At 48.8% G+C, this 21921-nt stretch overlaps 1 protein-coding gene across 2 annotated transcripts in view; it reads left to right on the top strand.

The window, feature by feature from the left end:
* The window catches only part of LOC116941564 (potassium voltage-gated channel subfamily KQT member 4-like), a 262834-nt gene that overhangs the window by 201930 nt on the left and 38983 nt on the right, over nucleotides 1-21921 (top strand). For both annotated transcript variants that reach the window (XM_032952741.2, XM_032952742.2), the window contains exons 5-9: nucleotides 2472-2600; nucleotides 3193-3303; nucleotides 9736-9831; nucleotides 12528-12622; nucleotides 20358-20384. In XM_032952741.2, the coding sequence (XP_032808632.2) occupies nucleotides 2472-2600; nucleotides 3193-3303; nucleotides 9736-9831; nucleotides 12528-12622; nucleotides 20358-20384 (458 nt within the window). The remainder of the gene's footprint in view (nucleotides 1-2471; nucleotides 2601-3192; nucleotides 3304-9735; nucleotides 9832-12527; nucleotides 12623-20357; nucleotides 20385-21921) is intronic.

Consider the following 21921-nt stretch of genomic DNA (forward strand, 5'->3'; position numbering starts at 1 on the left):
CCTGTATGCTTGGAGTTTGCAAGTTTATCCCTGTGGTCGTGTGGATTTTTCTCTGGTTATTCCCTCTACAATTAGAAACCTTTTAGAGCATTGACCGCTTGTAAATTTTCCCGCGATAAGCCACTTTGTTGGGCTATTTTTTTGTGGACATGTCACTTCTGAAAAATAGCTATGTAGCTCAGTGGGCCTTACCTGGCGAAATAAAACGTTTAGTTTCTTAAATCTTCTAGCTCATGGTGCGCGCATCGAATCGCATGCGTAGGAACGTTACCGTTTTCAATTACCGTATATGTTGTATATAACGGGTTCGCAAGAGACACCCTTCAGCCACTAGAGGGCACTCCATTCACAACAGTGCCTGTCCAAGGACGGGTGTATTTTAGTCAATCTTAAACTTGCAAGCCAAAAGCAATTTGTAAGGGCGCGGTGACACAGACCTATTTCATTTAAAGGTTATAATCCCTTGTTCATCACGAAGTCTTTTTTACTTCGATGTCTCAACAGCAGCGTTACGGAGATCACGTGACGTGATGAGGGTTCTGCTTTTGTAGTGAGGGTGAGATCACGTGATGACGTGAGGGTTCTGCCTTTGTAGTGAGGGTGAGATCACGTGATGACGTGAGGGTTCTGCCTTTGTAGTGAGGGTGAGATCACGTGATGACGTGAGGGTTCTGCCTTTGTAGTGAGGGTTGTGAGTTGACGCCGAGGAGGGGGGAGGAGGCGCCTCGCCCCCCCATGTGGAGTGACGTCACTCGCTCATGTTTATTAATGAGGGGGGCTAGCCGATGTGGAGTGACGTCACGCGCGGGACACACAGACATTCTTGGTTCATTACAGCAGTAAATCCCAGAATTATGCCGTGACCCTGGATGGCAACGATGACATCGCAGGGGGCTTTGTGAGTCGTTACAAATTACTCAATTGGGACTGTACACAGAAGCGACCATTGCCCCTCACTGGCAGAACTTGTGCCAATGAGAATATGCTGGTCGCACAAATTTGCAAAAGTCATTCCAGTTATCGCGTGGGTAATTTTAGCTTTTTCATTATAAAAGTATCATAGCCGAGATGACTTAAGCTGATCCATAACTCTGTAGCTCAAAGCCAAAAGCTATTATTTGGAATGACTAAATTATCTAATGCTACATTACACCTCGGAAATAATATAATTTATACGCACACAGGCGCACGCACACACACACACTCATACATATATATGACCTGCCTCATGAATAGCAATGAGCCCCGTTGTTTATAAGTTTCTTAAAATAAAGGCAGGTGCGGTGAGAAGCTGCCTTAAAATTAGCGTCGCCTCTCCCCTGCGGTGAGATTCAAAGGCATCTTAAACCGCGTCACGTCACACAGGCAGGTAGCCACGCCACGCTCGGCATCCTCAGGGAGGCCGAACGCTCGGCAGATTATCGCTAACAGCTGTCCGGCGCCACTGCGCGTGCCGGCGACTTGCGCCAAGCGATGCGCAGGATCCATTATGACGGAGCGATGCAACGGCGGCTTCAGGGCGGTCGAAGGGGAGACGGTTGTGCCCCTTGTGCGGGGAGTCGCCCCGTGCAAGCGTACCTGTGTACACACGCACGTTTTTTGCAGATCTGGGCTGTAATCCGGTTATGTAGATGATCGGATCACACTAGAATACTGTAGTTGTCAAGGCCGTAGCCATGGAGTCAACATTGGCGGGGACCAAATCTTCCAGGGGGTCTGGGGGTCTCCCCCTCCCCCCCCAGAAAAAATCTAAATTTGAAAACTAATTTCCTGCCATTTCCTGCCTAAAATATAAATAAAAATTAATTAACACATGGGATCAACTTTTTTTTTACAATAATGTCTAATAGTGTATATTGTATTAAATTGCTCTGTTTTTTCTTTTTTTACCTTCTCTTGTTTCATGGTATGTAATGGCAGAGATTAGGGATTCATAAAGTACAACCATAGCCACAATCATATATAAACAGAAATCTATGCATTGTTACATGAAGACAAGTCCTGATATTGTGGCCAAGGTTTAGCAAAATTGGTGTTTTTATTTACATTGCATCGCAATTATAATTTTGACAAATATTTTTTTATAGCAAATATATTGGGCGTTGGTAGTTGTAAAGCAAGATCTGATCTCTGTTCCCACGTGTGCCGCTGGACGGGAGGTTATTGGGCGGGGCTTGGTCGGTGTCATAATGTGCGTCGAGGCAGGTGTGGCTAGTGGGGGGTTGTCACGTTGTCACGGGAATCACGATGCCGGCCGGGGTGGCTACCATTTGTAAAGGGGCCCAAGTAATTGATCACACAAAGAGTGGTGATTAGATTTTTCATTCATTTAAACAACTTTATTTATTCATCGTCCCAGCTCTGCATGTGCGTATATCTATATGAGGCTGCAGAGAATTGGAAGAGCAGATAACAGGGTTATGGATTTCAATGTTTCACCGTGGATTGTGTATTTGTGTGATTTCCCACAGGAGCTTATCACGGCCTGGTACATCGGCTTCCTAGCACTCGTCTTCTCCTCCTTCCTGGTCTACCTGGCCGAGAAGGACGACAACAAAGACCAGTTCGCCACCTACGCCGACGCGCTGTGGTGGGGCACGGTACGGCGCTCCACACAGGACACCGTCGCCGCCACTGCCACCACCATCCCTGGCTTACAGGGGTGGGGGCTTCTCGTGCTCGCGGATGGTGCAGTCGTCGGTGACTTAAGCTGAGCCTATCAACTCGCTGCAGTTGAAATCCCGAATGAATTGCATGGAAACCCAGAACACAGGATCTCAGTGGTGTCAACTTTGGGCTCTGCTGAGCCCTGATTCGCTCAGCCACTTCAGTAATTTAATCGACACATGTGTGGTACTGCACCACACCACCTCGTGTACTGGTGCTCACTCACAGCTTTCGCCCCAACAATCTATATGGTGACTGTGTTGTCCAGTATATCGTATCTGCCCGAGTGACTATACTTTCATTCCCACCGGATAGAGTACTCAAAATGACCCCAACAGTATAACGAAGGGCGTTTGCGAACGCGTGAATTCACCAAACCCGAATGTGCAATTATCAGCCTTCCCATCCTTCACTGTAACGGCAAAGTCTCCTGCCTCGTTCAGCTCGCGGCCTCCGTGGCCTTTGGTGCGTTTTGGTGTAACACCCGTTCCCGTTGCCGCGTCCACATCACGATGGTTATTGCAGATCACCCTGACGACGATCGGCTACGGAGACAAGACCCCAAAAACGTGGCTGGGACGGATGCTGGCCGCCGGCTTCGCGCTGCTCGGGATCTCGTTCTTCGCCCTCCCTGCCGTGAGTGCTCGCAGACTGGTTCACGCTCGCCTGCTCGGGACACAGAGACAAAGATCCCCCGCGCTGTTGGCGAGCAGCACCTATGAAGGCCGGCACGGCACACGAAAGGGGTGGGTGGCCGGCACCTCGCCCGGTCGCCTTTGTCTGCCCAGTGGCGATGTTTAAACACCGCACCAGGTACTTATTTGAGGCTGAGTCGACCTAGGGGAGGCCCCGGACCCGTTCAGATGATCGTCAGTAGTGTTGGCTGTGAGCAGGAATCGAACTCAGGTTTTACACATTACAATATCTACCGAGCATCGTCCTCATAACTGAGGTTCGAAGTTCATGACGGACGTTTGACATCTCTCGCGTCTCTTGTGGGGGGCCCCGTCCAACCGCTCGCACTGTGCGCCACGGTGGGCTAGATGTTAACTCCCTCGCATGGTATACAGGAGGTTGTGGGTTTGATCCCGACTCTGAAGATCCCTGTATTATTTGAGTTTGCATGTCTCTCTCTCTGTGGTCGCGTGGATTTTTCTCCGCTTTTTTTCCCTCCACATTTAAAAAAAAACCTGCGTTTAGAGTGTTTGGCTGATGTACATTTCCACTCGATAAGCCACGTCGTTGAGCTATCATTTGTGGCCAGGTCGCTACTGAAAAAGAGCTGTATAGCTCAGTGGGCCTTACCTGGTAAACAAAAAAACTTTAAAATGTTTTTAGTTTAATAGTCCGACCAACCGACCCATTCCCATCCTCTTCCCCTCTGCCACGTTCCCTCGCAGAGTGAACTTCACCGTTGGTACAGCTGTGACCCCCAAGGATGTTGTTCAACACACTCCGCTTTTCCTTCTCATCAGACCTCTCAGTCATTCCTGCTGCTCGTAGTTATTCTCTCTGGGCAAATCTTCACTCTTCGTGTCATCAAGCCAGCTCGCTCTCTCCATTGTTCTGTAACAACATTTACACACATGTGTACGTATGTAAGCTGAACTTCTTTCGCACCGTGCATAGCCAAGCGTGATAATCGATCTCCATTAAAAAAAAAGCGGCTAGCTCTAACCGCACCTCAATATGCCACACACATGCCATGCACAGTATAAGTTTGTGGGAAAGGGGATAATTTTCTTTATTATTTCATTGATTACCATATTCGTTATTTTATTTATTATTTTATCTATGCAGTAAAGCCTCACTGAGTCTCACGACTCTCTTTCATGTGGGTATCGCCAAGCTTTTTGCATTTCAATTTTTCAAAATTGGACCACGAAGCCGACACACCAATGGCGCCATCTTGAGGATGACATCACGGGACCTGTAACGTGTACGTAATTCCTTGGAAGCTGACGACGCGTATAAGTATTTAAGGCGAATACGTCTGCAGTATTAACCAGGGACGCCGCTCTTTGCGAGCCGAGATCGCGCTTGACCTGGGGCCATGCCACCGCCCCTTCTGTTTCGTTCCTGCACGTGATGGCAGCGGCCGTGTATTCAGGAGCCATATGCCAATGTCGAGGTCTGATAAATACAACGAGAGGGCTTCGGGAGTTAGAGTTTGTGTAGTGTTGCTATTCCTCCTCCGCTGACAACAAACTGTTTTACCAGGTAAGGCCCACTGAGCTAGGAGGGTCAGAGACAGGATGCGCGATGTTTGGGTCTCGAATGAGGAGCTGTTTATTCTGGACGTCCGCGTTGTTTTGTACTCTGTCCGCTAGCAGCGTTCTTCCGGATCTGGATGAGATCCCAGAAGGGGCATTGGGACTTGAATCGGCAGTGAGCTGCATTGTTGTGGTCTTGGTTAATGGTTAAGGTGGTTGTCGTTGGCAGGAAAACGTGTAAATCGTGTAAACAATACCTTGTTGGTCTTATCAAGGAACATGAACCATCACGTCAACTCCGGTCATCCTCGCAGCAGCTTTTGACAGCCATCGGCCAAAGACGGTCACCGCATCGCGCGCTTTCAAATGCGCTTCTGCCGCGGCCGTCTGGAACGCTCTTCCTTCCGATATTAAGTAGCCACCGGAGCTATGCACTTTTAAATCTCGATTGAAAACGAATTTCTTTAGAAGGGTTTTTTGTGTTTAGTTTGTCGTCCTTCCACCCGGCACCTCCGATTAGCACGGTAGGCTACGTACAGTGTGAAAGAAGTTCAACATACATATTTACAAACTCGCTTGCAGTTTGTATCTCTCCGCGGATATTTTGGTCTCTACTGCGCTTGAGAGAGGCAGTTGTTCTCCCCATGAGCTCAGCACCAAGCCCCCAAGCAATACGAAGTAGGAAGTAAATTTGCATGTATACGCGTACACATGCATAATTACCGGATCAGGAATGATTTATTACACAATAAAAAAGGCTACAATATTGTAAATCGCGACAGGCAATACACTGTGCTTGCATTAAGCCACGTGTGAAGACCCATTCTGTGTCTGTGCTTTGTATTTACTCTCAGGTCGAGGTGACACAATCGTTAAACACTTTATACCTAAATTAAACTTCGGTCATTCGCTTATTCTTTTGTTTTCATTCGTAGAAGAATTTGGATTGGTCTGCGTGCAGTGTCAAAGACTTAGACAAAGATCCCCCGTAGAGCGTTATCACACTTTAGGGGCAAATGTTGTTAGCGAGCACCTATGAAGGCCAGCAAGGCACACCAGGGGATGGGTGGCCACCACCACGCCCGGCCGCCTTTGTCTCCCGAGTGCCGATATTTACACACCGTCCCAGGTACTTATTTGAGCCTGAGTCGGCCTTGGTGAGACCCAGGACCGGTTAAAATATTCGCCAATGTGATTGATCGTGAGCGGCGATCAAATTCGGGTCGCTTGGTTTGTAGCGCAGCGTAGCGTTAACCGCTGCGCCACCGCTCCCACCTGTGTGGAGTGGGAGTGCGTGTTTGTGCGTATGAAGTGGGAGTGCGTGTGTGTGTGTGTGTATGCAGTGGGAGTGTGTGTGTATGCAGTAGGAGTGTGTGTGTATGTATGCAGTGGGAGTGCGTGTGTGTGTATGCAGTGAGAGTGTGTGTGTATGTATGCAGTGGGAGTACGTGTATGTGTGTGTGTATGCAGTGGGAGTGTATGTGTGTGCGTATGCAGTGGGAGTGCGTGTGTGTGTGCGTATGCAGTGAGAGTGCGTGTGTGTATGCAGTGAGAGTGCGTGTGTGTGTGTATGCAGTGAGAGTGCGTGTGTATGCAGTGAGAGTACGTGTGTGTGTGTATGCAGTGGGAGTGCGTGTGTGTGCGAGATATACATGAGATATACACGTGCGTGTATATCTCATGTACATGTCCACCATATGAGTCGCGCCTGAGTTCCATCTTAAGCTGTCAAGTGTAGGAATAAAATAAAGAAAACACCAAAGGACAGTGACCTTTGTGTGTATTCATTTCTCTGAGATTCATACAGGTGTGTCCTTTTGGAGGATTTGCCTGCTGATACGTCACCGTTTGTGTGTGTGGGTGTATATAGGTGTGTTTATACACGTGTGCATGGGTGGATATGCACGTAATCACGCAAGCAAGCATGGGTACGCATGTGCACGTGTGTATTTGTATATCTCGGGAGCGGTAGCAGAGCAGTAAGCACGCTGCACTACGAACCCGGAGACCCGACTTAAATTCCCGCTCATGGCCAACACCAGTGACGATTCATTATCTGAACCGGTCCTGGGCCCTCCCCTAGGACAACTCAGCATCAATTGAGTACCTCAAATATTGGAGGAAGTAGCCGCTCCCTGTGAGTGGCTGGCTGATGTGCCATCTGTTGAGGAAGTATGAAAAGCGATGCAGAGTGTGAGACCAGGAAAGAGACGACTGGGCAGGCATGATCTCCCAAGCGAACTGCTGAGGGAGGGTGGTGACTTCACGCAGGCTGCCCTACCAGAGTATCTCCCTACTTATTGTCAGGCCAGTAAAGGTCCTGGCGAGGATTATTCAACATCGTCCCCTTGCCAAGCAAGCCCCAATATGGTTTCAGAACGGGCCAGTCCTGCACAGACACCATATGTTTATTGTCTTGGTCAAGGCCTATAATATCATCAGTAGGCCAGGGCTGTGGACTATCCTTCGTGCTTTCATGGTCCCTGAGCCTCTACTCACAATCTTGAAGGACCTTCATGATGGTGAGCAGGTGGGGGTAGAGCCGGTTGGCCAGGAGTTCGAGCCATTCCCGGTTCACCCTCGGGTGAGACAGGGATGTCCTCTGGTTCCTACATTATTGAACATATGTTTTACTTTGTAGTGCAATAAGATTTTCATGGCTATACCAGAGGAATTTTCATCTAGGACAGATACAATGTGAGGCTAATCTATTCCCAGGTTTCAAGTTTCAAGTTTCATTTATTAGGTATAGCCCTGTAAGCCATGCGGCTCTTGAGTCGGGTGCAACCGCAACAAACTAAATATGAACAGAGAACATCTTAAAGCGACAACGCGCAACAGAAACATCCTGGATAAACCAGTAAATCTTCCAGAAAAAAACACCGTATTACAACGCTGTGTGCAAAAATCCCAGTGTGATGCAAGTCAAACAATAACAACCATAAGACAATTTAGACTAAATTAATCAGGCCAACACTGAGAAAGTCAGAGGGGTTATTTGGCCGTACTTCCTGACACGAGTGAGTGCAGGTTAGTAAATGGGGGTTGCCCAGGACCGGTTCATACATTACTCACTACCAGTGCTAGCTCTGGTTGGGAATCGAACTCAACTTTTCCGGGTTCATAGGGGTGGTGTAACCTTCACTGTTCCTCCCTCCAGGTTTTAAAATAGCCACATTCGAATATTTCCAGCGCTTGTAGTCCAGACTCATGGTCTAGTTTTGACAGAGGAGCCCAGGTTTGTCGAGTTTTTCTAATTTGTTTTGCCTATTTCCCCCAATTATATCCAGACATGATCTGGTAATTATTGAGTTGGAGACTTGCTGAGCTTGGGATGTGCCACCAAGAGGTGGGACCTTACCATCAGCCACACGACAAATAAAGCACCTGTCCGTCCTAGTAATCTGTGTCATCAAACACTCCTCCTCCTCCTCAACTCTCCATGCGTGATGGGGCGGTTGTAGAGAGAGTGGAGGAGTTCCTATACCTTGGGTGGTATGCTTTTAACTCATTCTGGTTTGACAGCAGAGGTCTCAACTCTGAATCAGTCGAGTGGCATTATTATCTTTTCATCGGCTGCATAACGCTATGTGGAAGCTACCTGGCCTGACGCTCCATTCGAAGCTCCATGTCTTCTCAGCCACAATTATGGCTTCCCCTTTCTATACTTGCAAAACCTGGACGATCCATCTTAGACTTAACCAGGCTGGATTTGTGTGAGGAAGCGAACTGATCCTTAAAGATCTCGAGACTGCGTTGGCTGGGTCATGTAGCCTGCATGCCCAGCCACCGCATGCACAAGCAGCTTCTGTTTGATCGGTTAGAGAGGGCTAATCAGGCACGGTATGGGCTAGATAAGAGATTAGATAATGTTCAATAGGAGAATGTGGAGTTGAGTGGATTTTCTGATAACTGGTACCAGCATTGTCATGATCGACCTATGTGGAGAAGGCTCGTGAAGGACGTTAATGGGCGTTTGAAAGCAAGTCACTCTTTAAAAACAACAGAGGGCAAAGGAGCGACGCTCACAACAAATATGGATGCTCACAACTCAGCAAGTTGGCACAGTAAGGAGCACAGGTGGTGTCTCTGCCAGTCATCCCAGTCATTCAACCCAAGGCGCCTCGGGTCTGTCCCGTGACCCTACTGTCAGCGAGCCTTCGACACTTTACGTTGCCGCAAATTACACCTGGCCTTGCACAAACGCCGTGGTGACGTCACTGCCACTTGGTGGCGAAAACCAGCTGTCTGTTTACTTGTGTCTGTGCGAGCGTGTGATGTGCATGCAGAGTGAGGAGTGGTAGTGCAGCGGTGAGCGCACTGCCCTACGAACCCGGCGACCCGGGTTCGATTCACGTCCATGGTCAACACCAGCGACGATTATCTGAACCGGTCCTGGGCCTCATCTAGGTCGACTCGGCCTCAAATGAGTTCCCGGTGCAGTGTGTAAAACATCGCCACCGGTGAGACGAGCGCGGCCGCGCGTGCTGTTAGTCACCCACCCCATGTGTATTGCCAGCCTTCGCGAGGTGCTCGCAAACAGCGCTTGCCCAGACGGTCAAGCTAAGGCGAAATGGGAACGTGTATATGTGCGTGGACACGTCGCCAGAAGGGGCGATGGCCAGCGGTCAAGAGTAATGATGGAGTGGCAGCCAAGGGACGAAAACGCGTCCGACGGAGAGACGGAGCGGCGATGTCGGCTCGCGTGAGTGTGCCGGGTGAAATGTGACATTGCAGGATCGCGAGAGATGGCGGCAGATTGGGAAAGCCTTCACCCGGCAGTGAATTGACCGTGTCTGCTGATGATGTTCGTGTGTCTGTGTGTTGTATTCGGTGTCCCCCCCCCCCCCCCCAGGGTATTCTGGGCTCAGGATTTGCCCTCAAGGTGCAGGAACAGCACCGGCAGAAGCACTTTGAGAAGCGGCGCAACCCGGCGGCCAGCCTCATCCAGGTGCAGCGCAGCACAAACACGGCACGCATTGTACACGCAGCACAACACAGCACATTGTACACGCAGCACAACACGGCACACACTGTACACGCAGCACAACACAGCACATTGTACACGCAGCACAACACAGCACAGATTGTACACGCAGCACAACACGGCACACTGTACACGCAGCACAACACGGCACACTGTACACGCAGCACAACACAGCACATTGTACACGCAGCACAACACGACACACTGTACACGCAGCACAACACGGCACACTGTACAGGCAGCACAACACAGCACACATAGTACACGCAGCACAACACAGCACATTGTACACGCAGCACAACACGACACAGATTGTACACGCAGCACAACACGACACATTGTACACGCAGCACAACATAACACAGATTGTACACGCAGCACAACACGACACACTGTACACGCAGCACAACACGACACATTGTACACGCAGCACAACACAACACAGATTGTACACGCAGCACAACACAACACAGATTGTACACGCAGCACAACACGACACACTGTACACGCAGCACAACACGGCACACAACATCACATATCGCATACTCACCACGACACAGCATGCATAGCACATACTACACATACCCCAAGCAATATGTACAACACACACACTGAGCAGAAACTGCAGGGCAACGCACACTGGAGCGTGAATAGCCTGATGTCTCGCCGAGCCAGTTTAAAAACTATTTCATAAACTAAAATTAAAATATTTGTATTTTTCCAGGAAAGACCCACTGGGCTATGTAACTAATTTTCTGATGCGACCTGGCCACAAGTTATAGGTCAACGAAGTTGGCTTATCACGTGGAAATTCGTAGCAGCCAAATATACTCTAAATGCACATTGATCTAAATGTGGAGAGAATAAACCGGGGGACTTAGAGAAAATTCCCACGCGGCCACGGAAAGTGAGAGATGCAAACTCCATATATACAACCCACGACCTCCTGCATACTAGGCGAAGTAGTCTTAGCCACCGTGGCGTCCGGAGTTTGGGTAGCAACGGCTACCCAGATTTCGACGGCCACCTGACAGCAGTTGTAGGGTAGAGTCATTAACAGAAATGGAATTCTGTCCGTTACACCACGGATGTTCAAATGCCCCATGGCATCATTCTCAACACGGATGGGCCCTTGTCTGTCATCATCAAAATTTGAAAATACCCGGAGCGGCCACACGAGACGATATTAATTGTCATTCCGCCACCCAACGTGGGCAAATACACCACCAGTTGTCAACATTTTTCTGACTTTTCAACACTCACTTTTTTGGCTGAAAAAACTAATTGAATCGGCATATTTGCACACCACGTTGCAACTTGATTTTATTGACCCTTTCATGTGCTGTGGATGGTTATATGAAAAAAAAAAGTTACATCATACCAACACGATGATACAAACCCCAAAAGCAACGAATTATGAATCGTAAACAAATGTTCGTCAAAGCCTACATATCAAATAATTATCACTGCTCATTCTGGGGCTGTTTGGCTCTCCCGTGCGATGGCGCTGATGAATGCGGATAGCGCCTTCGCGTCCTTCAGCGACGGAGAGTGATCGTGCCGCGCAGGGTTCGATAATCACCCCGTGTTCACTTGCCTTGCACGGCGCTCGCTCCCAGCACTCGGAACGCGATGACTTATTTACGAGGTGCCGCATCTCAAACAAAAATCAACAACAACAACACAAGGATCCCCCGAGTAGGCTCAACAGACTGTTGGGGCAAGTGCTGTTGGGGGCAGCGCGCTATCCACTACACTACCGCTCCCCACTAAAAACACGCACACAACAACAACAATCGCCATTCGCTACTAAGTGGCGGTGACGTCACCACGCCGCTTGTGCCAGGCTATGTGCACGTTGAGGCCACGTGTATTATCGATCAGCCTCCCATTCTGTACCAGATGGAAATTCCTCCGGTACAGATATTGAAGGTTTCACGAACTACGTGGTCGAAATAGATGTTAAATAATGTGGGAGCCAAAGGACATCCCTGTCGCACCCCAAGGTGTACAGGGAATGGCTCCGACTCCCGGCCACGTAATTTTACCCGGGCCCGCTCACCATCATGAAGGTCCTTAATGATCGTGAGCAGAGGGTCAGGGACTCTGAAAGCACGAAGAACAACCCAGAGCCCAGGCCTCCTGGTGGTATCATAGGCCTTGACCAGGTCAATAAAGCAGAGATGTAGGTCTTGTTGGAATTCCCTACACCTCTACTGTAGCAGACGGACAGAAAATATGGCATCTGTGCAGGACCGCCCGTTCCTGAAACCGCATTGGGGCTCCGCAAGCCTCTCTTCAGCAGCGTAGCAAGGCGATGTTGAATCCTTGCCAGGACCTTTCCCGGCACACTGAGGAGTGAGATGCCCCTATAGTTGTTACAATCTGTGCGGTCCCCCTTCTTAAAGAGGGGGACCACCAGGGCATCCTTCCAATCCTGCGGAACCCGTCCAGTGGTCCAGACTGTTGTCATGATGTCATGTAGGGCAGTCTGTGCACAAACGCCACCCTCCACACACACATGTACACACAACACGTGCACACACACACACACACATGCACGCACACACACACACACACATGCACACACACACACGTCACCACCGTGTTCACCTCCTCTGTTTGTCTCCCTAACCCCTTGGCCCGGACCCCTCCTGCAGTGCATGTGGCGCTTCTATGCGGCCGACGAGCACTCTCTCTCCGTCGCCACTTGGAAGCCGTACCTGAAAGCGCTGCACTGCTGCAGTCCCTTGAAGTGAGCTCCCCCCCCCCCATCTCTCTCTGCCCCCCCCCCCCTCCGTGATCTGTGGGTCGTCCGCACGCCTGCGAAGGCGACGACGCGAGCACTTCACAGGCATGTTGAGTGCCGTTCCGGGATTCCGCTCTGAGAAGGAGAGCGAGGGGCCCTCTCTTATTCCTTCGCAGCAAAGAACAGGGCGACACACGCGCGGAATGAACGCCGACATTTTTTCGATAAGACCTACGGGGGAGGGGGGGTGTTTTTCGAGTGATGTTCCTTTTATTTATTTTAAACCGCGTGAGAGACCAAGCAGACGTATTCAGAGTGGAGTAGCTGGCACGTGACCCTCAGTCCACGGCGAGAGGTTTACTGGTTGTGGTGTGCCGGGTCCAGAAATGTATTCGCGGTCGCTGCGCTGGACAAACGTGACTGACATTAAGCCGTGGAGATTGCATCTTGTGCGAGATGGAGCCACAGAGTATGTACGTGTGTACGTGCGGGTGGGCACATGATGGGAGCTCGCTAACAGCACTTGCTCCAGCAGTCTTTTAAGGCTGTACGGGGGATCTTTGTCTTTGTAACGGAAGAGGAGCTGGTGTGGCGCTGCGCTACGAATCCAGCCGCTCAGTGACGATTCTAACTATCTTTACCGCTCCTGGGCCTCCCCTAGGTCGACTCAGCCTCAAACGAGTATCGTGGTGCGATGTGTAGACATCGGACACTGGGCAGACATATGCGGCCGGGCGTGGTGCTGGCCAGCCACCCCCATCGTGTGCCATGGCGGCCTTCGTTCAAGCCGATTAATTAAATCACCTGTGAATTGCGCCGTGCCAATTGTAAAGCTGCTGCGCGCTGCAGGCAAAGTAAACCTCAGCGCGCGAATCGTAATGTGGAACCTGATTTGTTATATAAATAAATAACACCCGATATGAAACATGGTACGAAATGGCATGAGAAAACATAATCAAAATATGAAACAAGAGCTTCGCTTCATAAGGAGGACCCCAGCAGAGCAGCGTCATACGCAAGGTTCCTAACCTTCGCGGAATGATTTATTTTCACGAGGCTCCAGAGGCTTTGAGATATTTGCAGGCGTGGGTTTTTCTTCTTCTTCTTCTTCACTTCTTCCTTTCTTTATTTTTTAAACCGACGCTAATTTCATGCCACAAACAGGTTTGGGATTCGTGGCGGTGCCCAAGGAATGTTCGTCACGACGAGTCGCACGCCGCAACACTTTCATTTCTGCTCGTGGAAAACATGTTCAGGAGCTAAATGCCAATCAGGATTCATATTAACGACGTCCGTTTCGCCTCCGTGGTGGTATCGGCTGAGTTTGCGGTGACGCGAGAACAGGTAGACATGTATTGACCCGATCGAAAAATATGTCTCTGTTTTCTTGACTTCTTATTTTTACTCCCAGAGCCTTGCTAAGGGATCACGAGACCGGGATAAGCCCTCGAGTTGTAATTATTTAAAGGGGCCCCTGTGTTGTGGGGGCCGCATCACGTCCCAGCTGGTGGTGCACCGCGGAGGGAGATGGTCGCTTCGTCACTCGGTGACCGATCTCACGAAAGAAATGGAGCAGCGACAACACAGAATACGAAGCGAATCAAGAACATTCGAGCCGGCATCGTGGAAATCATTCCAAAACAATTTAAGGGTCGGTCAACGTTTGTTCAAAGTGAGCGCAGCGTACCGTTTTTTTTTCCCCCGTCTCTCCTTCCCTCGAAGAAACATTTAATGAACAGCTGATTTCTAAAGAGAGAACTTTAGACAACGTTTTAATGAGCGATTGAAAGAAGTGTACGTTACACTTCACCGTTGTACCCTGTGATAAACGATTTGTACTCTCATGCTTGGTAATATTGTACGATCATTAACATTGGAATAATTACAATCATTTACAGTCCTATGTCAATCCAAAAACATCACAATTGGGATGTAATATTTTGGTAAATATTATTTTCACGAAAAAACACGGAAAAGGTATATCCCAACGTTCCCAGAGTTTCGAAAATTGCCCCAAAAAATAGACGATTAACGGAATAAAATGTACAACTAATATGCAATCTGTGAATTTACACTGAAATATTTTGTATTTCTTCCAAATCATGCGAAGTTGAAGGTGTTGAGGAAAGTCCGACTTTCGTTGTCAAGATGCACAATGGTGATGCTGCACTGAAGGCCCACTTTGAACACAGATGCAATCAAACCACACTTGGTCACCGCAGTCAGCGTCGGGAAGAGACGGTCGAACCAACTTCAATCTCGGCCCAATCATGCGTTCGTGTCAGCTCGGCCAACAGGACAATGGCGAGCCATTCGCATGAGATTCTTGATGCAATGGCGCTGGCTGACCGTGAGATAGGCCTATTTTTTTCAATCAAGAGTCAAAGAAAACCCCGATTGACTTGCCACACGAGGAGGTGACGCTTGAATCACCAACGCCATCAGCCAGCGCCACCTACGCGGTGACGCCCGCTGAACGTCCAACGCAGCAGCATTGGACCCATCGCACCTCCGATATGCACGGTTGGCTACGTACGGTTGCGAAAGAAGTTCAACGGGCGTACAGCAGCAATCCGAATCAGGCTGAAACTGTGCCCCCAATTGCACTGTTTCTCCGCTCCCTTGCACTCCCCCACTCCATTTCTCGGCTACCGCCCCGCTGCTTGGCTTAACAAGAAGTCTGCTGGTGGATAATGCAGGAACACATTCTGTGCGAGCACTCCCATGAGCAGTAACGAAGAGTGAATGTAAGGCTGCGTATTAAATACCAGTACGACAACAATGCCAGCGCAGTGACATCTTACCAGAAATGTACCCTCTCTTTACTACCCCAAACTTCAATGTCTATGATGTGTGATCATCGAGAAAGCAAAGGGGGAGGTGTGAGGGTGTGTAGGTGGCTGGGCTTGTGTTGAATGAAGACGCAATGTGACGGGCTACGGAGATGCCACAAGTGCAGGGCAGAAGGAGCAGAGTGAGACCGACGGTGAGATGGGATGATGCAGTGGAACGAGGTAGAGGATAGAAAAACACGGAGAGAAGAAAAAGATTGTCATCACAACCACTAGTGGATGCTCGTGATAACCGACTCCTCTCGAATTTCCACCACTTGCTCAGCACCATCAATGGAGATGAGCACGAGGTCCCCCCTGCTTGTGTTAGTTTGTTCGTGCCACAAAATCGTAAACACGCCAAAGCAATTTGGCAGGGGTGCTGCTATTCAAAACTGTGGTTGCATAACAGCGATTTAATTAATTTCCCAGACAGACACATGCGATTAGAATACATGCTGATGACAGGGTTTCTGAGAACTGTCCATCTGTAGAAGTCTGGCCATAATGAGTGAAAAACCGACACGTTTCTCTCTGCCCACAGTCGGAATACCAATCATTCCCTGAAGATATCAGCCTGAGACGATGCTGATGAGGTTTCTCCCATGCAGTAATAACATTTGAAACTGTTGGGGAGCGGCTGCGCGGTGGTTCGTTCGCAGCGCTGCAAACCCGGCGACCCAAGTTTAATTCCCGCTCATGGTCAACGACAGTGGCGAATATTTGAGCCGGCCCAGGACCCTTCCCATAGGTTAACTCGGCCTTAAATGAGTACTTGGTGCGGTGTGTAAACATCAGTACTGTGGGAGACAACAAGGTGTTGGGTGCCGTCACAGTCTTCATAGGTTGCTTACTCGTTGCTCCAACAACAAATTCTAAACACGCAGAGACACGCGGTCATTAAATGTGAAACCAAGCGAGCGACTCGGTGAGCTCGCTCACGAGCATTGCGCTGCCCCCCCCCTCGCCCCCCCCCGCCCCCCCCCTCGCTGAGTACCTCGGTTCAAATCCCGGCAACTGCGCATGACTAATCTGGCTTCACTTTGGGGAATCGTTTTTTTTGCATAAGACTCAAAGAACGGCAGAGAAATAATGAACGCTCACAAACACACCAACTGTCGGCAGTTGCGGAACATACAGGGATGCTTCAAAGAAATGTTAACACTTACATGGGACTATCGTTTTTAATGGAAGAACGGATAATAATACATTGTAACATGATAACAAGTGTAATGTTAATAGCTTCAAAAGTCAAAGAGTCTCCACTTGTTCGCCATCGTTGTCAACGCGTGGCCTGGAATCTTCTCCAGGTGCTCTCCAGAGCCCGGAGGCGCGTTTCTCGTGGCATTTTTGAAAATTCTCGGAAGTGTTAACATTTATTTGAAGCACACTGTACTTCCCAACAAAGACATTCAATTGGTTTTGAAGACGTTGTTGTGTTGTGTAAAACGAATTATGACTGGCCAAGACTAATGAGAATATATTGAAATTTTGAGAGACACAAACTATGTTCACCTTTCTGACAACTACAGCCTTAGTACTGCTTGGAAGTGTATTATCAAGTAATACACCTTCCAATTGTATGCCGTGTCAAGGCATAGATATACTCATTGACTGTGATTTACCCATCTGTTCCAGATTAACATAATCCATTGTTATATGTTTAAACGAGTATGCTTTCGCGACCAATATTATTCATAATAAAGGTTTTTGGGTTTATCCTGAATAATATTGGTCGCGAAAGCCACCGCACATACCAAACCCGCGAAAATCGAGGGAAACAAATAGTGCAAATATGAACGTATGGTTGAAGGTAGAGAAATCTTTCGTAATTTTCTGCTGCATTACATTGTTGACTGCCACCTAAAGCGTCCATTGTTCTGTTTTGAATGGTCTGCGTGGACGTGTTATATATTTGTGACAGGAATGGCTGAGATAAATCAAGGCTGTCTTAAGACTGCCCGGTCAATAGCTGGCTCGGTTTTGTTACAAAGCCATTGTGAATCCCTCCTTGCTAAAGGGGAGGACGAGGGGGAGAATATTTTTTTGTGAAAATTAATATCAATAAATAAAACATCCACGTAAATACGGCGTGACAGGCATCGCGTCTTGATGCAAGCCAACGATACAGCAGATGCATCTGAATAGTAGTGAGTGTAACGTTCACTCGAACGAGCAACGCGTCACGTGGACGGGCTGAAGTAAAGTGTCAGATGCCACAGTTTCTAACGATCTCCACGCCGCGAATATTCTTGGGAAGCATTTCACTGGACCATGCTGTGAAATGCAAAAGCCAAAAAAGGACTTTGGTGAAACTAGCAAAGCAATATGAAATATAAAAAAAAATTGACGAGACAAGCATATTTTTTTTTATTAAACACAATTTCCGGGAAGAAACAGAATTCGTGGGGATTCTGTGGGAATATTGGTAAATTGAGAAATGTGCCGCGCTGGTAAGCATTTATATTGGGTGCAGCAGGAACAATATATCCTCTGGTGTGCTCTTCCCTTTCTTTATTCAAGCCCTGTGCGTCGTAATTTACTTGGAAATGCCCAAGGTCAGAAGTCCGGCATTCACACGATGTCTTCCTGAAATCCCACGGTCACTCCAGCTCACATCCTTCTATACCTTCAAGCGAGCCCTAAAAGCCTGAAAGTTCCTCGAGTTAACCCTGTTTCTTTAAACTTCTCTGTTTTTTTAGCTCATCTCGTCCTATCATCTCAACACCAAATTAGGCTATTTGGCCAAAGGGGATATTCTGGCAGAGCTTGACATAATAAGGACGCTTTTCTTGTGAACTCTATACTTTTTTAAGCATTAATAACAGAAACAATTGACACCTTGAAATATATTCCTAAAATATTACCAAAATGGCTCGCGCCTTGGAAAAGGAAAAAACCAGTGGTGGAAATTACACATTCTCATGTTCAGGGTTCAGTCGCTCCAAAAGAACACCACTACGGGCTTTCTGAAAGGTGGTGCAAGATAACTCCTCTTGGTTATCTATGGGCAGGTTCTCTGGGTTATGCATTTAACGGTGCCTGCAGAAAAAGGAGTGTAAATATAAACTAGGCTACTCCTTGTCAATGCGTGCATTTTACGCACGGTGCTCCTCAGATGAGCTGCTCCCAACTCGTTTACTCAGAGGCCGATTACTTTCAGGAGCAATACAAACGAACGCCACGCTATGCGTCTTCACATTGTACGTCTCGCTCTATATTGAGCCGCCTCCTTTCTCAAAGACGTCGGCGATTGTGGCCTTCTTACATTCAGCTCTGTCTGCGATAATTACTCGAACTTTGTATTCTCTAATCCCAGGTTGCATCCACTTTGCCAAGCGACTATGAACTTAATTCGCTGTCTTCCCTGGCTTCTTGTACCGATCATATTCACATTCAAAACACATTTATTTCTTTTTTATGAGGTCAGGCCCACTGAGCTATATAGCTATTTTTCAGAAGCGGCCTGGCCACAAGTGATAGCCCAACGAAGTGGCTTATCATGTGGAAATTTACAGCAACCAAATACTCTAAACGCACGTTTCTAAATGTGGTGGTGAAAACCGGAGGACCCGGAGATAAATCCACGCGACCACGGGGAGAACATGAAAACTCCAAATATGCAGGCATCAGGGTCGGCATCGAACCCATGACCGCCCGTTTACCAGGCGGGGTGGTTAACATCTCGCCACCGTGGCAAGATGTTATGAAAGTAAATATTACATGCGTTGTTTTCGGTTAAATTTGAATAGGCGTTTTTTTTGTATTACTCGCGGCCAATACGTGGGGTCATCGCGAGGTGCCTCCACTCCATAACTCTTCTCTGAAGGGTCGCTGAGTTGAGCCCCACCCCCCCCCCCCCCCCGTTAGAGTTATTTTCACGGCTCCCCGCCGATAAGGGGGTTGGGCATTCTCTCCGCTGTTTACTGCTTGCCAGCCACCACACGAGGTCTGAAGGTAACGGCCACATTTAAGCAGACGGGGGTGTTTTGATAACGCCGTGATTTAATTGGCCGAGAGTGTTTATCGGCCTGCGTTGGAATTCCAACAACTGAACCACCGTGGTGCTAGCCCTCGTGTCCGTTGAATGATGCACTTAATTCACGTTCATCAAGTCGTCCGGCCTTAATATTAGGTGAAGGAAAAAAATCAGGGCGCATTTTATAAAAGCTGCAATCAGAGCAAATATTAAACCATGTCCGATCCAATAAACCGTGGCCTTTACCACAACAGCCTTCGGGCAAAAAAATAAATAAACATAGCACTGTCCTCAAACGGAGAGCATTCTTTCTAAATTATGGGAACATTTGACACTTTATCATGTTAATTATTTAATTAACGTATTCTGAATGCGCGCGCGTATGTTGTGTGTGTGTTGCGTGTGTTGTGAGTGCAGGATTATGAACTGTCAAAGTCGAAGTCGACTTTTCGTCATTTTCCTTCTCGTGTTCTGTAATAATTCTCTCTTTGTGCTCGATCACAACACAACACACATTTTGGCGGTGAATGATTGGTTTGTTTGTGCGGGCGGTGATCACAAGGTGTGTGCGATGATCGTTAGCACAAACACCGAAATACACCTCGAAATTTTAACGTCAGCAGAGAGGCACTCACACTAAGCCACTTTATAATGCGACGCAAGACCCGTTGAATCAAATCGTTGCGATTCCTGCAGGTGCGTCGTATGTATATGTATGTACGCGCGTTTAACTTTTTTCGCACCATATGAAGCCAACCGTGCCAATCGGTCTTTGATGTTGCTGGTTGCAGAGGTGGCAATGCTGAGCCACGCAGAGACGTGTGGCCTTAGTCGTGCCGGACTATGGATAGGGGAAGTCTCAATCGATGCCGATGTAGAAACAATAACACCGGTGAATTGCCCCCTCACTCTTATTTTCCTCTTGTTCTAGGAAAGAACAAGCCGATGCCACTTTAAGGTAAACGACTGCATTCGCACTCCGATATGAACAACCACACGCGTGTGCGTTCCTGCGTGGCCTCACACCAGACCGCTCACGCAAGGGCTGTTGGCACCGACTAAGGGCCGCCTTAGTCGGTGCTTTAAACACTGCACGGGCTACTCATTCACAGCCGAGTCGATCTAGCCGAGGTGCAGAACCAGCTCTGATGCCACACGCCACTCACACTGCCGCGGCTGACACTCGAACTCAGGTCGTAGCTCCTTGCGTGGACCGCTACACCACTGTTCCTCTACACCAGGGGTGGAGGACGTCCGGCCCGCGTGCCGTATGAGGCCCGCGAAATCATTTTGGTCTCTGGCCCTGCCAAGGCAACTTGAAGTTCAATAAATCTAGGAGCAAACCTGGAAAAGCAGTTGCGAGTAGCAACATCGTCAATACCAGCTAACATCGGCAATACCACCTAACATCATCAATAGCAGCTAACATCATCAATACCAGCTAACATCGTCAATACCAGCTAACATCAATACCAGCTAACCTCGTCAATACCAGCTAACATCATCAATACCAGCTAACATCATCAATACCAGCTAACATCATCACCACGCCTCGCCAAAGAGAAGCAGTTCCAGCCCATCGCATTGGGGGCGAGTTAATTCAATGTTTGACCAAATATAACGGGCCAATTTGTAAGTTGATCATTTTGTATGGCCCGCGAATGATGTTAGAAACAAGGTTCCCGACCCCTGCTCTACACAACAAAGACAAAGATCCCCCGTGTAGCCTTAACAGACTGTAGGGGCAAGTGCTGTTAGCGAGCACCTATAAAGGCCGGCACGGGACACGAGGGGGGTGGGTGGCCAGCACCACGCCCGGCCGCCTTTGTCTCCCCAATGGCGATGTTTACACATCGCACCAGGTACTCATTTGAGACCGAGTCGACCTAGGGGAGGCCCAGGACCGGTTTCAGACAATCGTCACCGGTGTTTGCTTGAGCGGGAATCGAACAAACGTCGCCAGGTTCGTAACGCAGCGTAGCGCTAACCGCTGCACCACCGCTCCCCTCGACACGCAAACACCGACACGCACACACGTCAAATACAAAGATCCCTCACGTGGCCCCTTAATCGACTGTTGGGGCATGATGTGCTGTCATCGAGCACCGATGAAAGCCAGCACGGGACACCACGGGGGTGAGTGGCCAGTACCACATCGATTGGTCTTCCTATCGGCGATGCGCGCACACACATGCACGCGCAAAGGGCACACGCACACACACACACGCGCGCAGGGACACACGCAAATAAGTACACACATACTGGGCACACGCAGGCAGGCACGCATACACACTCACAAATATAAACGCGTGCACAGACATGCATCCAAATGCAAGCAAGCACACGTACATTTTTAAATGCACGCACACACGGAGGCACCAGTGAATACAAGGACACGTGCACACACGGGCACGCGAATTACGCGCGCATATGCACACAAATCCGTCGGGAAATGTCACATTCAAACGTGCGCGTCGCGTTGTGCATGGCGCTCA

Source organism: Petromyzon marinus, chromosome 12 (genome assembly GCF_048934315.1).
Source record: "Petromyzon marinus isolate PM22_M1 ecotype Great Lakes invasive population chromosome 12, UKy_Petmar_22M1.pri1.0, whole genome shotgun sequence".
Lineage (NCBI taxonomy): Eukaryota > Metazoa > Chordata > Hyperoartia > Petromyzontiformes > Petromyzontidae > Petromyzon > Petromyzon marinus.